The sequence below is a fragment of the Cyanistes caeruleus genome, chromosome 3 (genome assembly GCF_971803275.1).
Source record: "Cyanistes caeruleus chromosome 3, bCyaCae1.hap1.1, whole genome shotgun sequence".
Lineage (NCBI taxonomy): Eukaryota > Metazoa > Chordata > Aves > Passeriformes > Paridae > Cyanistes > Cyanistes caeruleus.
The window spans coordinates 20,137,774-20,153,348 of NC_141703.1; the positions used below are offsets into that span (position 1 = coordinate 20,137,774).

General features: G+C 39.9%; 1 protein-coding gene across 3 annotated transcripts; it reads right to left on the bottom strand.

The window, feature by feature from the left end:
• Positions 1-3,805: 3,805 nt before the first annotated feature.
• On the bottom strand, positions 3,806-12,140 carry CLDN34 (claudin 34). Of its 3 annotated transcripts, none has more exons than XM_023918354.2 (2): positions 12,067-12,115; positions 3,806-4,890 (listed from the first exon to the last, which is right to left on the bottom strand). In XM_023918354.2, the coding sequence occupies exon 2, from the start codon at positions 4,830-4,832 to the stop codon at positions 4,188-4,190; it is 645 nt and encodes a 214-aa protein (XP_023774122.2). In that variant the 5' UTR covers positions 4,833-4,890; positions 12,067-12,115; the 3' UTR covers positions 3,806-4,187. The 3 variants fall into 3 exon arrangements, 2 of the variants coding, with proteins under 2 accessions (XP_023774122.2, XP_086736259.1); XM_086880133.1 differs by lacking the exon at positions 12,067-12,115 and adding an exon at positions 5,761-5,840 and having other exon boundaries at positions 4,090-4,890; XR_015284218.1 differs by lacking the exon at positions 3,806-4,890 and adding an exon at positions 5,811-5,896 and having other exon boundaries at positions 12,067-12,140.
• Positions 12,141-15,575: the final 3,435 nt, after the last annotated feature.

A 15,575-nucleotide genomic window follows, 5' to 3' on the forward strand; every position in this document is an offset into this window, starting at 1 on the left:
CAATTTGCCATTAACACTATGCCAGCCAGACTTACATTCTTTAAGCAAAACCTCTTTGTCCTAAAGTATTTAATGGCTCAAGGAGGAGGAAATTTCCTGTGACATTTCAGTTTTTCCATTCTAAGGGGAAATTGGTTGAGGGTCTAAAAATGAGAAAGAAAACACCCTCCTTCTGATCATTGTAATATACCATAAGGCATGTGACAACAAAGACATTTCTTTCTGAGCCCAGCATTGTTTTTAATCAGCTAAATTTGCAACTGAGACTGTCTTCACATAGAACTGCTGACTCAAATAAAAGTTTTGTTTACCTGACTAATCTAATGACCTACTCTGAACTACAATGTCTCCAGTTCATCCTGCTTCCTTTACCTGAACACAAGTGACAGTTGTTCTGAATTACATATTCATCTGGGGGGGAAATCTCAGCAGGCTTTGTGCTGTGGGTCTGTTTTTCTGTTAGGCACTCTTCAGCTCCATTCTCTATTTCATCATCCATCCTAGAGGAATATTGAAAGTATATTCATGTATTTTTTTGGTCTGTGGCCATGAATGAACAGGTGAGGTAGATGGTACATGCAAATAAAATTAAGAAAATGCATTGTGTGGAAGATTAATGCCAAGGAGTGGGTTATGGAGGTCAAAGATGGGGGCCTTATCATTATCACCCAGAAGAACTCAAAGGGAGCCTTGGTATTCAAATTATTCTCCCAGCAGTGAATTCAGACATGTGAGTGAATCACAAGGTACTTGTTTATTGTCAGCTCAGAAAAAATAAAGCGAGACTGGTTTATGTGTAGACTGAGGCCAGTGTGGAGACATTCCTAGACAGGGTGGAGCCCACAAGGCGAGCGGTGCTGTCACTGGGGAGGGAGCAGGTCCCAGTTTGCACTGAAGCTGGAGACAGAGCTTCACGATATGATCTATTCTGTGGTGAAATTTATTTAGGAGGATTTTGCCCCTTATCTCTCTACCTCACAGCCCTGGCAACTCACTCCTGCCTACATTATAGCTTCCTGCCTGTCCTCAATTGTGCTTCTACAAATGAGTGTGGGGCCAGGCTATTGAGTAGGTTCCTAAAGCAGTCTAGGCTAAAAATAGCTTTCCAAAATAATTTTGCATTTTTGAGTTTTAAACTAAAACCATTTCAGCTGCCTGATTTTACAGACAACCCCTGAAAGTATCCCTAAGTACACCTGATATGGTAACAAACTGACCTATTGAATGGTAACTTAGCTTCACAAATCTAAAACAAATGTGTCATGGAAATATACACTAAGAAACGATGCCACCGTGCTGGTGAAGGAAAAGCTCAAAGCTTCTACTTTCCTCCAATATCAAAATTGTAATGAACACAAACATTCACCATTTAATGAATCACACTGCCCTGATGGATCAAGGTAAGACAGGCTCTATGCATTTAAATCAATGGAAGTTTTGCCTCTCCTTTGTTGTGACCTAATATTAGCCTAGAGAAATGAGGCTCATGGGTGACCTGATCACTCTCTACAACGCCCTTAAAAGACAGTGTAGCCATGTGGGTCAATCTCTTTTCACAGGCTACCAGTGACAGGGAAAGAGGAAACATCTGTGCCAGGGGAGATTCAGGCTGGACATCAGCAGGAACTTCTCCACTGAAAGGGTTGTCAGGCATTGGAATGGGCTGCTCAGGGAGGTGGTGGAGTCACCATCCTTGGACGTGTTCAGGGAAGAGCTGGACATAGCAATACCAAAGTGCCAATGACAAAGTGATGACCAAAGGTTGGACTCAATTATCTCAGAGGTCTTTTCCAACTTAAATGATTCCATAATTCTGTAAGATTTTTTTTCCCCTGTCTTTCCTTCAGAGAGGGACTTGGAGTTTTAATAAATACTAGCATTTGAAAATAATTACATTTTAACATATATCAACATAGAATCAGGATAATGTGACTATGGAGAGACTGGAAAAGGATGCCAAGAGTTCCATCTAGATAAGCCCTCTGTCCTGAGATGGGCTCACTCATACACCTACAGTCTTCCTGGCACTATTTGTGTAAACTTTTTTTGATAAAACTTTATTTTAGAATCCACACATCTCCTTAGGTAATCTGTTCCAGTGGTTAGCTGAGGAATTTCCTCACCATCTAGTCTGTGTTTAGCACACAACCAGCGTTTCACAGCCACACATCGGTACAGATGAATATAATTCCCAGTGGAAACAGCAGTAGCAGCAACACAGAAACTTGGCATGTCCCTGATGATGTTTGTTCCTTTTTCTTTAGCCAAATGAACCCAATGATTTAGTGAATATAGTAAACAAATACAGTTGGGGTTGCTGATATTTCTGTGCATATATTAACTCAAAAAACTTTAATTTTCTCTTAAAGTTGTAATTACTTGCCAGGGAATATTGATAGTTTACTAATGTAATAAGTTTACTAGTGGCATAAACATGGATAGATATTTTTCTTTTTCCTTACAAATATAATATGATATAATCTAATATTATTGAAGGCTCTGAGGGAAGAGATGACAGTACTACTGATTTTTACCTTTAAGACTAAAACCTACCAACATTGTAAAGAATGTACTTTAGGAACCAAACTGGAAACAATATATAAGAAATGAGCTATTAAACTGCCTTCATTGAAACATCACTTGAAATTATATTACAACATCATAAAAGTCATAAGATAGATTATTTCATTGCAGCAATGAAAACAGTACCAATGATGAGAAAATCTGCTGTTTCAGAAGGGCCTGGAGAGAAAATGAAAGTGCTGTGGAGTCTCTATATTGTCAGACAGTACAGCAAAGTCAAGCCCAAGGGAAGATGCGTAGGAAAAATCAGACCTTTAGAACAAGCTGGGGTAGTAACAGCCACCAGCAAGATGTCCTTGTTTGTTGGCATTTTGCCCTCTCTTGCAAAAATTATTACATTAAAAAAAAAAATATTTTCTTCTTTCTCTGATTCCATGAGTATTTTTTAAAAATGGAGGACAATTAAAAGAGTAAGACTAAATTACTTAGATTTCTGTAGCATTTTTTAAAAGTGCAACAATATTTTGAGGACCTCTTTCAAGAGATCATCTGTTTGTCAATACTGTTGGTTCATTCCTCCAAATGTCTAAACTTTTTTCTTTTTTTAAATTGCCCTTAGTGCAGTATTTGAACCATTTTTCTTTCTTTTTTTCTTGGGTGAAGTTTGGTTATATGTGCCACAGTTAGCAACTGTGGTTACTATGGCTATTACAGTGAGTTAAGAGAAGGTTTTTAGGGAGCATGTAATCTCCCAGCCATTCTAGGCATCTTGGAAGAAGGCACTCTTTGTCTCTACACTGATCATAAACAGCACCTGAAGTGACTGACAGATTTCTACATCAGATGAATCATACCTGAAAGTTGCACTGAGTATTCCTGGTTACTGAGAGTACTGATTTTGACACTGGTTTTGTAACAACTTGTACAAGTTATTTCCGTCTTTTGCAATACATTTAGATTCAATGAAGTGTCAGATGAAGAAGCAAACACTTGCAGACTTTTTGGCTCTGCCTCAGTTAGGAACTAAGGAGCACACCTTCCCCACAGGCAAACATGTTGCAACATAAAATGCAAATAGCTTGAAAGAAAAACAGAAGCAATAAAGGAATGGCTCTTTATGTGCCCTAGAGGAAGAGGAGAATCTGGCAAGACATTTGTAAGACAATTCAGGGAAAAGTCATTTGACACAACCATGATGAAAATCATATTATTGGTTTTAAAAGTCTTGACTTGTCACGAAACATACTTTGCTACAGATGTAACTAAATAGACAACGAAAGAGTTTTGTACCACAAGGAAAGAAATTCACATTTAATACATGTTACTTCACATTTTTCTTACAGGACAGTTCAAAGTCAGCTCTTTTAGCATAGTATTTTACACCAAAAAAATAAATTAGTCAGTAATGTTTGTATATACAAAAGAGGACGACTGGCAAAATTTAATCACATTTGCTGCTCAACAGCAATTATCTCAAAAACAAACCTCTGGTAATAGGTAATCAGTACTAAGATGGCGACTCAACTGGTTCATATAGGAAAATAGCATGGCTACTATAGAATAAAATTAAAATCTGCAGTTCCTTAACTTTACAACCACTCATGCTGCTGTCCTTATCTCTTGACTATGCTCTTGTTCTGAAATAGCATGGGAGATTTGTCCTGTCAGGATTTCATGATAGTGTTGGCAGTCATGGGAAATCTGTACGAGAGAGAAAATGTCCCACTTAGCAGCAGGAGGATGACAGCCACAATCCCAACAGGAATGGCAGCACCAGCTTCCTGTGCCTCTGGACTGGAAGGCATGTAGTAAGAAGGAGGAAAAGCTATGCTCTGGTTGTGAGCTACAGAATAGAAATTCCAGCTCACGGGAATCAGGACACACAGACCAGCAAATATGTACAAGAAGCCACCCACCAGGAAGAAAGGGGCAATGAGAGTTTTGTGAGTGATTCCCATATACACATTTCTCAGAGCAAATATTGTAGCAGCCAGTCCCAGCAAGCCCATGAACATGGCAATCAACATGAGACCCTGAGCAACATAAATTTCATAGGGGACGAAGGAGTCATAGCCACTGAATTTATGGCAAAACTGTTCTCTATAGCCAGGTGAGACATGAAGGTAACTGATGAAGCAGACTTTCCAAATCCCCACCCAGGCAATGCCAGAGGAGATGACAGTGGTGTTGTCCACGTGCCACACTCTCCATTCCACAATTCCCATGGAAACGGTGCACAGGATCCAGCCTATGGTGCCCAGAGCAAAGGCAGCAAGCTGGAGGTGTGAGGTGCTGACCAGGGAGCTCATCCTCTGCAGCTCTCCTGCTCTGTCACAGACACAGTCGCCATGTGAAGAGAGAGAGGCACTGCAAAGAAACAAAAAATAAAATGACAGAGGCAATTATTATTTGGGTAAATAGGTGAACCTGTCAGTGAAAAAGAAAATGTTTGTGTGGAGGGAAGATGGTAGTCATCTTTCCCCAACTTTAATGAACTGCTGAAATTTAATATCCATGGACAAATAACATACAGGTTTTAATTCTGTATTTGTCATGGTATCACTTGAGGAGAAAGAATCTCTAAACAGCCCCCCTAAAGATCTCCTTTTTGCAAATCCCACTTATAATTATTATAAATTATATATATATAATATTATAATTATTATAAATTTCCCAGTTTGCCCAGTTTTAATCATCCTAAACTGTGATGGAAAATATTTTATTCAGATTTAAGATTTGTATGCTGACTATACATTCTGAGTGCAAATTAGGGTTTTATTGTATTAAAAAAAAAAAAGAAAAGAAAAAAGAAGAAACAAATCAACATTTAATTGCCCATGTCTTTTATACAATTTGTTGAATACTTATAGGAATGATCTGTGATAAGTGAAGATGTGGCCCCTAATTTATGTAAATCTGACAGGTTCTAGGGATCTGTGTATTTCATAAGTTTTCTAAAATACTTCTTCTACTGCTCCTATTTCATTCAAGACTGGAGAAATACTGTACCAAGTTGATTCTAATAAGATATGTCTGCCACCATGTTTTGCCCACTGAGCATTAAAGACTAAAGTAACAATTCTTCTGTTTACTGATCTCAAGGTAACCAGAATCAGCTGGCAATACAATCTAGTTGCATCCACCTGTGGAAATCTTAAAAAAGAAATATGTTCATAACAATAAGGCCTTAAGCAAATAGTGTCTATCTTCTCATACCAGTACCCACTACATACTTACTTCAGTCCTGAAGGTGATGCCAGCCATGAGAGGATGGGACAGAGTTATTTTTGATGCCAGACAAACACAGCAACATCTGCAATTTTATCATTTTGGCCTATCAGTTCATCTATGTATCTCCAATAGGACTGATTTCCTGTGGGATATATTAATCTCCATTATTGCAAGTGCACATTTAATCTTCTCAAGCATGGAGAAAATTACTCTGGAAGAGTCTCTTGTATTTTTGTCTACTTGAACTGAAACCAATTAAAACACTTTCATGAATTTGCTGGGTCATTTACAAAATGATTATAAACCCCTCTTTCTAATTAAATGTTTTTACCAGGCATGGAGCACCGGAGCCCCTCTTTCTGTCCCAGTTCCACCTCAAAATAGAATTATTTCTGTTCCTGTCCAGCGACAGGAAGGTGCTGGACAGGAAAGAGCACAAGCAGAGGAGTCCTGTGCTGACTCCATTCGGCTTCTCTTGGAATCAGTGCATCAGAGAGAAGCCAAACCACATAAAGATAACATTTTGTCTAGAGCCCATATGTCTGCAACACTTCTTGTGTACATCATAAACATTCATTTAAACAACTTGCTGATATCAAGGTCATAAAAGATATGTCAGCAGGTGAATCCTTATCATCAAGAGCTTTTCAGAGTGCATTATCAGCATATAACTTTATTGGTTGAATGTACCCAACTGTCTGCTCACAGAATTAAATGAGACTAAATGTAATTCTGAGCCCACTATCAAGCCTGCATGTGCTGAGATACTTAGAATCATGTCCAGAATTGCATTATAAAATTAAAAATTAGGGAAAGATCTTTTTTCCCCTTTATGATTCTCAAAAAAACACAGAACAATCAAACACACGGAATGAAAGAACTTAAGGCTTATAGAAAAGTTCTGAGAACACTGAAGAACAAGCAGCTAACAAGATGGGCTTTAGATGAGTTATCAGGTGTCTAGACATACAAAAAATTGCTTATGTAGGAAATGATTCATTTTGGCTCATTTCTCCACACCCTGCCCGCTGGAACATATTTGATCTAGCCTGGTATCACTGACTTAGAGAAAAACTAAGGTTCAAAAGAAGTACTTTTGAAGTCGATGATTAAATTAAATTAAATTAAAATTCTCATACTTGTCTATTTTGGAAAGTCAAACAGAAGTCTATACTTAATGACCTCCTGGTACTGAGCTTCAGCATGAAAATAAGGACCAAATATCAAGGTAAAATAGTTACAGGATTTTTCTTTATGCATGAAGACATGTTAATTTTTTTTTTTTCAAAAAAGTTCTGGTTCTTGGTTCCAGTCCATAACTATGAATACTAATAAACATACTACAGGTTTTGCTGTCATAATGAAGAGACAACAGGTATGTATCACTTGTCAGAAGCATTGATTTTAAAGGAAACGTTTGGGCAAAGAAGATCAGGGAAACTCCTTTTCTCCCAAGTGTAGACAGATACATTGATTTTTCAGAACTACAGTGGCAAGCACTTCCAAAAAATCCCCAAACGACTTTTTCTCTTGCAGATGCCAAATAAAACTGGGAGCGAGCTGCAGAGGGCGTCGTCCTCCAGGATTTCAGCCATTCCAGCGACTCCCTTGCTGTGAGAGCTCAAGAGGAAAGAAAGGAGGGAGGGAAGGTAGATCATAACAGGCTGGGATTTACAACAGGGCCTGGGTCAGGGCTTTGTCAGCCTTTGCCTCAGCTGGACCTTGGGATGACCCTGCACAAGTCTGTATCCACAGCAGGTGGGTGATGCAGGTGCTGAACCTGGCTCAAATACCAGCAGTGCCAGCAAATCCCCAAAACCAAACAAAAAACAACCAATTTTTAATTTTTAATTTTTTTTTTTTAATTGGAGTAAAACTTCTTGTCCCCATGCAAATGCTCTTTTCAGCCTTCTGGGAGAAAAATGTGAAAGCTCAGTCCCTGCATGTTTGAGCTATATTGGATAAAACAGTTCAAAGCCCAGGTCACAAAGGCTGTGCTAACACAGACAGCACTGGCTAGTTTCATGCTTTAGTAATTACATAAATATTTTGAATTAATTTAATTGGTGTAGTAGGGTTACCTATATGGTCTGAATAATACAATGATGTAACACAATCACTAGATGAAATGTCCCAAGGCAAATGAACTCATATTCAGTCAGTTACAGGAGATCTTCTGAGTAATTAGGTGTTGTCACTGGCATGCATTTCCTGATTCAAGAGCTCACTCAGAGCTGCAGATTTCAGCATTCCAACTTTGCAGACTTCACGGGATGGAGTCAGCCTACAAGGGCAACCTGGCCAGCAGGAACAAGCCAGGTCTGTGTGGCGTCTGTCAGTGGGTGAAAATCCTGACTGAAAACCCTATTCAGTGAAAGAAGTGAGAAGTAGTTTTGAGTGGCATCTTTCAGTGTCCCATGATTTCATCTGTACTTTCATTTAAAATCTACTCAGTTCAGTCCAACAAGCAGCCCAGCAGCTTCTGGGGATTGTCTTTGGAAAGCCTAGAAACAGTAGCTAAAAAACAGAGAACTGTTTCTACAGGCTTCTCACCTGGCAGCCATTTTCTCTCTAAATATATCTTTCATTTCCTTCATTTGGAAGGGTTTTCCTTCACATATATGTTTTTAACTAAAGTAAAAGCAAGACAGCATCACAGAATCATAGGATAGTTTGGGCTGGAAGGAACCTTAAAGAGATCTTGTTCCAATCCCCCAGCCATGGGCAGTGGCAGCTCTCACCAGACCGGGTTGCTCAGAGCACCATCCAGCCTGGCCCTGAATGCCTCAAGGGATGAGGAGTCTGCAGCTTTCCTGGGCAATCTGTTCCAGTGCCTCACCACCCTCACATAACGAATTTACTCCTGATGTCTAATCTAAGCCTACTGTCTTTCAGTGGAAGCCATTCCCCCTTGTCCTATCACAGTTCCTGACGAAGAGTCCAGCTTTCCTGTGGGCTCCCTTCAGATTCTGGAAGTCTGCTATGAGCTCCTCACACAACTTTCTCTTCTCCATGCTGAAAGCCCCAACTTTCACAGCCTGTCTTCATAGGGGTGCATATTAAATGTAAATTTGTTAGCATTCAATGCAAATTTGCAATGAGAAGACAGAAGTTACTAGTAAAAGATGATACATGTCAGTGTATTCATCCAAAAATAGAAACTTGGAGGATCCTTTTGTATTTATTACTGATTTTACTTCAATTAAGTATGGCACAGTGAGTAGCTCTTTTTCTTTATGAAAAGCATGAGTTTCCCACTCCTAGCTTCAAGAAACGAAGAGGATGCCTGAGAGACATGTTGACTTTTCTACAGCTGCAAGCTTGCTTCTAGGAGAAAAAAATAAAAGCAAGCTGCTCTCACAACTGCCAAGTGGTTTCATAGAGAGGGATTTGGGTCATCTGTGCTTCAGGCTTACCTTTAAAAAGACAAACAAAATGTTGCAGTTGAATAGATCATTTATTTGTGGCCACAGTCCCACCTCCTGATATTCTCAGCAGCAGGAAAAAACAGAAATGGAGAAATGGAGAAACTTGAAATTTTGTCAACACTTCTTTACTTCCAGTACTTGTTAGTAACAAAAGATTGGGGCTGTGATATCAATTCTGAGGGTAGAGAAACCTCATTTACACCACATGCATTTCACTTCTAATACTGTGTCTTCCAGAAAGCTGTTTTAATTACATTCAGTAGTCTATATGCATCTGTTGGGTTTCAGATCTGCTTTCTAAAACTCACCCTGTTCCTGAAACAGATACTTAAAACCCTGTAGGTAAATGCAAGAGAGAAAAGAAGCTATCAAACTCTCTTAATTCATGCATTTAAATATAATTAGGCCCTTCAGGTTACTGGGTCTCAGGCTCCTTCCTGGGGAGATGAAGGCCTGTGCCAGGGACAAATGTCCAGATGGTAGGGTGGCATAAGGAAGTGTCCCCAGCCACACAATCACCTACCAGACTTGTCTTTAAATTCATCATTTCATATGATGGGTTGAGAACAAGAGGGCTGCAGCTTTCAGAGGCACTGAAGGGAGTTTGCCATTTAGGAGAGGTCCTTTGGTTGGTGTGTGCTGGGTAATACATTCCCCAGCAGCAGCATCCCCTCTGCAGTGTCTCCTACCCTCTGGGACCAGGCAGAGCTGGATAGGCCAGTCACCAACATAAGATCTCAAACACTGGAACTGCAGGGAAATGTGAGATGGAGCTGGGTCTTGTCATGAAATCTGTGGAAGTCTTACACAAATTGCATGATCTTTGACATGATATTCAAAGACTGTATTCATGCCTTAGGATCCTTGAGTTTGGATGTGTGTAGAAGAGAGCTTCAGAAATGTTTTTTATCCTTCTGCCACCACTGTTTCAGCACAGCTCTGGCCGAAGGACAGCTTTATGTTTAAAGCCATCTACTAGCTGTGGTCCAGGATAAATCAGCCACCACTGGACAAATCAGTCTATTCCTACCTTCTTTAACAGACATTTCAAATAGACACTGTGGCAGTTCTTTTGTTCCTATTGTCCTAGAAATAAAATTAGCTTCATTTATGTATGACCCATTCCTTGAATACATCTCCCTGACATTCACAAAGTCTTGAACTCTGATATCTCATGTTTAGATTTTAGCTGTCACATACTTATTTTCAGTTAAAAAAGACAAACTAGGGGGGTCTAGAGTCTTAAAAGTCATTGTCCAGATTTGTAGGGTATGTCCAGATTTAACATGCCTTATGTCCCCTGTCCCTCCAAATGTCAGTGTCCAATGTTATATCTCTGCTGCTTCCATTTATTCACTATGTTTCAGAACAAGAAAGCTAAAGCAAAACCAAATCTTCATTTCTCTTCCATCAAGTAAGAATACATTGAAACTTAGCTGTGTAAAAGTCCTTTGCTTATTTCAGGAAAATGTTTTTATTTGCTTTGATAATAGAACAAAATGAAACTGATAGTTTCTATATATTTTCACTGTTTTTTTCACACCCTAATTTGCTTTTCTGTGGCTGAGCCCATCCTGAACTCTTGTTACATAAGGAAACTGGAGGCTGGTAGGCAGTGAGATGGACCCAGATGACCCCATATTATCAGAGCTGCTACAGATTGTTTTGTCTCTGTCTTGAAGGGAGCTCCATTTGGAGCCAAAGTGGAACACTTTAGAGACATTCCAGGAATGACAGCCCCTGAAAAACTAAGGCAGATAACCTGGCTGTGTTGAGATGGGATCCTTTCAGGAAGCTTCAGCAAGCAGAGGGAACCCAAAAACTTGCCTGCTCTGGGTGTCTGGCACAGCTAAAAGAGCAAAAGGGTTCAGTAGTGTAAATAAGGTAACCACATCTAGGTCCCAGAGAACTCACACACAACTGGGAAGATGAGGGCACTGAACACACACCCGGGGCATGGGAAGATGTCACCCAAGATGTCACACCTCCCAGCCAAAAAAACAGCAACTAAAGCTTCCTGGAGCTGCAGGAGAAATTTAGAACTCCTGAAGAAACTTGAATGTCAGCCTGAAAGCACTGCACAGGCAGTGGCTGGGAGGCAGGAGCATCCCCTGAGCCAAGGGCATGTAAGGAAGGGGCAGGGGGAAAGCACCGAGCCTGCTCACAGCAACCTACTGGTGAGGTTTCCTTCATACATGGGAGGAAGTGGGTGCAAGGAGAGCTTTCCAAAAGGATAGGAGACTATACTTGCTTCCTAGTAAATGATAGCACAGCTAAAATAAAATACACTAAAAAATGTTCCAACACTGGATGTCTGAGTCTCCCTGTCTGAACCCACTCGCCTGCCAAAAAACTAGGAATTCTACTGCAGCTTGTAACTGGCTTAAAGGGAAAGTTCATGATAAACTCTTCTTATATAAAATAAGCATACAATTATTTTTCCCAGCCCACGTAAGCAGAAATTAAATTGTTTCACTTATTTCATGTTTTAAGCAAATATTTTTGAATTAGATGATGCCAGGCATCACAGGCATTTCTAAATCAACAGGCATTTCTAAATCAATTCATTCGAATCCTGCTTTTGAAAAGTATTATAGCCTAGATGCAGCTTTATTGGACTTTTATTTGGTTTACTAGCCAAATCCTTTGTTTAATGTCTTTCAGCAAAAAGGGAATTTAAAAAAACCCAACAGTATAGTAATTACAAAGGTCTCTTCTTAGCAATATCTCTATGATTTAATGCTTGAAAACTTAATTCTTCAATTCCCAGTTAGGAAAGCATTTTTTATAGAAAAGAAATAAATACTTAAATCTCTCCCCATCTGTTCTCTATCAGCACTTCATAAAATAAGTAATATTAAAAAAAAAAAAAGGGGGAACTTACTTCTCTGAGTCTGAGAGCTGCCTAAGGCTTTGAAGCAGTGTCAGCTGGATGAAGCAAGATCCAAAAGGGAGGTGGAAAAAAATGCCCGTGCAAATTGTCCAACTTGTTACGCTACCAAATAGGTACCTCTCAGTTCCTTGTCACTCTCCCACTAAGTCAACAAAGAGGTAGGAAGTCAGTTAATCATTAATATATAAAAATATGAAAGCTTTGCCATATGCCATTTATTCTAATTGCTTTAAAACACTTACCAAAACATAGATATAACCCATGGAAATGACAGTCTTCTGTAAGATACCCTTTCAGAAAATCTACATTTTTGATTACGTGACTTTTCAGCTTAAGACCATGATGCCCCAGACTGACCAAAGGACCCAGAATTCTCATCTGAAAGAAAACAAAATGGTTTAATAATCCTTTCTTTGTTAGATTTTTCTTCTTTTCTTGTTAAGTTGCAATTTATGCAACTTGAATTAGTGCAGCTCTGCAGAGGGAAGAAATATATATAGAGGAGAAAGAGGACTTTTTCTAAGGAGAAAATTCAAGCTGAACAGTTCTCTTGACAGACTCTGGTTGGCAGCACCCATACTTCAGTACAAACAGTACTATGCTTGCTATCAGATGCTTAGAAAAACACACACATTTTTTAAAATTCTGTGATGTTTGCCTTGCTTCATGGTATTCCCATGAATGTAAACAATGGCTCTTACAAACTGGAAGAAAGTTCTTAACTCCATCCTGGTTTCTTCTCTTTGAACTCTGTTCTAAACTCTGATAAACTCCAAATGAGGCACTGGCTCAGCTAGTTACAGAACAGTGCTAACAACACCAACATTGTGTGTTTGATCTCTGTATGGGCCATTCCCTTAAGAGCTGGACTCAGTGATCTTTGTGGGTCCTTTCTAACTCAGAATATTCTGTGATTCTGTGACATTTCAAAGCTTGGTATCAAAAGACAAGTTTATTTCATAGAAGTACCCTGAAATGTGAAGGTCTCATTGAAAAGTTCTTCTCACTGAAAAATTCTTGTCATTGTAACATGCACAATGGCTGGTCATTGCCATCACTAAAGAAAGCTGAAAAATGTCATTCATTCATATTCTCCTGTTTTCTGCATCAGCTTTAATCCTCTCCTGCTGTATCTTCCAGCTGATGCCAGTTCACTGGTTCTTTGTGCAGATAATGCAGCCTGGCCATGACAACAGAGTCTTGTCCTCTCCTGCAGCTCTCCAGGCTGGGATCTCCTCCCTGGCTGCTCACAGCTGGATGGGGTTGGCTTGGTGCACAGGCAAACTCAGCTGCTCAGGCTCTGCTGCTGCGTGACAGGAAGCCCAGCACACACACCCTGGTGGGCTGCTGTCGTCTGCCAGACTCAGGATGGCCTTCTGACATCCTGACAGGGCTGCTGATTCACAAGGACAGCATCCTTGGGCACTAGGCAGCTGGCAGATAGATTCCTTTTCTTGCATTTAATAGCTGTGTGGGACAAAATTTGCAGGCAAAACCATTGCTGATTTTACACATGAAGCTGCTCCACACCCTTATTTGTCTCCTCCTGTGATAGGAGAGGCATCCCCTACACCACTCCCAGAAGAACAATTCTTACCAAATTCTCTGTCTCTGACCTATTTCTTCTCAGTTCACAAAAAAAGAAAAAGCAAACAAAACCAACACAACAACAAAACCAAACCCACCGTGAAGTTTAAGAGATTATACTGAAAAATATATTTTCATATATTTGTCTGTCACCATCACTACAGTGAAGTTTAGTTCAACTGGAAATCTACAGTGCTCAATCTGTGATAAGAGCCAGCATAAGCATCATTACATCAGTGAGAAATACAATACACTCAGGACAGAATGGAAGAAGATAGGAAACAAATGACAGTACTAAGTTTTTTTCCTTCTCAGTGTATGATTATGGGTTCTATAAACATATTCCTTTTTAGTGTAATAGTGACAAATTATTAGGAAGAAGATAGAAATTAACTAAGTTTCTGACACTTTATTTAATGGAAGACATTTTAAACTTAAGACTTTATTGTTTCTTGAATGTCAATGGTTAATACTTTTTGAGGCAGAAAACATTTGCTTTCTTCCTCCATGGCCTGGACCCAAAGCACATTGAAATCAGTGGAAATAGTTCTGCTGACTTCAAAGACCTTTAGATCAAGCCCAATCTCTTCTGTGGTTTACAATTTCATTGTTAAATACCACAGAACAGGAAATATTTGTTTCAAGTTATTTTTCCTTGTATTTGCTACACATTGAAAAACCAGTCAGAAAAAAAGACACTGAAAACGAGTGCAAGATCCACTGCCCAGTGGGACCACGTAGGCAGCTGAGAGCCCCTGAAGAGCTCGGAGGCTCAGGTACAAATATTTTCTCACTTCTTGTTTCTGAGACAAAGGCTACTTCTTCCAGGAAGCATAGCAGAGTCCCTGCAGCAGCTTGCCACTCTGTGATCAGTGAACTGGGGATTAGAGTTGTTGCATCCTCATTCTTGGTCACTCCCTGCTTGTCCTCAGCAGATCATCAGACCAGAAACTCTCCAAATCCAACACTAACCCTAAACACGGGCCTTTTAAACCACCACTTGAGTCTAAGGAAAGTATTTCCATGAACACCTTTCCTAACTGTTTGCCTTTATGGCCAAACCAAGCTGTCCTGAGACAAACACCTCTACCAAACTCAACACATCTCTCATCATTAAGTGCTTCACAGCCCAGCCCTTCTGCCTGTTTTTCCCAGGCCTCTTCAAGCAGGGATCACAAATACATTGTCAACAGCTGCCTCTGAAGAGGCAACCCACTGCCAGCCTCAAGGGACTCCACATTACCAGATACTCAGCTCAATCCCAAACTACACCGACCCCGTTTATAGCTGCCAGCAGGTGCTGCTTGTTCTTATGGCTAATCCCATCGGCTGGGAAGTTTTCTGGCTCCAGAGAACTTGCTAATAGGTTTGTTGTGATTATGCCATTTTATTTTGTGTAGCCTTGATTTCTGTTTTATGAAGTTCCAAATAAACATCTACAATACTCAGTCCCTACTATTCTCTGTGTTAGTTCCACTGGTCCAGTGTGGGTGGGATTTAAACACATGTTTTAGTCTGAAATTACAGTGGACTCTGACATTATATGCGAGGGATTACATGTTATCCCTCCCAGCAAGAGAAACAGTGTTCAATGTCCAATTTAGGTATTACAAGCTAGGGAGACTATACCTCGCTCACATCTGACTGAATTGAATTCCTTTCAATCTTGCACAGCACTGATATCCCTAACAATGGTCACATACTCTTTAGTGTTTCTTCCATCCAAAACATGTCAGAGACCTTTTGTCCAGCATTTACATCACTAGTAATGTCTTCAGAGCCCCTGCTGGCACACTAACATCCCTTTGTTTTTGTCCTTAACTTTCCCTAGATTCCCTTACAACTGAGCTAGAAGACTCACAGAAACTTCCTACAGAGAACCCAACCCTTTTACTATTGGTCCATTAAAAACC

Bases quoted from the DNA above. Each gene is read 5' to 3' on its own strand.
- CLDN34 (XM_023918354.2), bottom strand. From the start codon at position 4,832: ATGAGCTCCCTGGTCAGCACCTCACACCTCCAGCTTGCTGCCTTTGCT.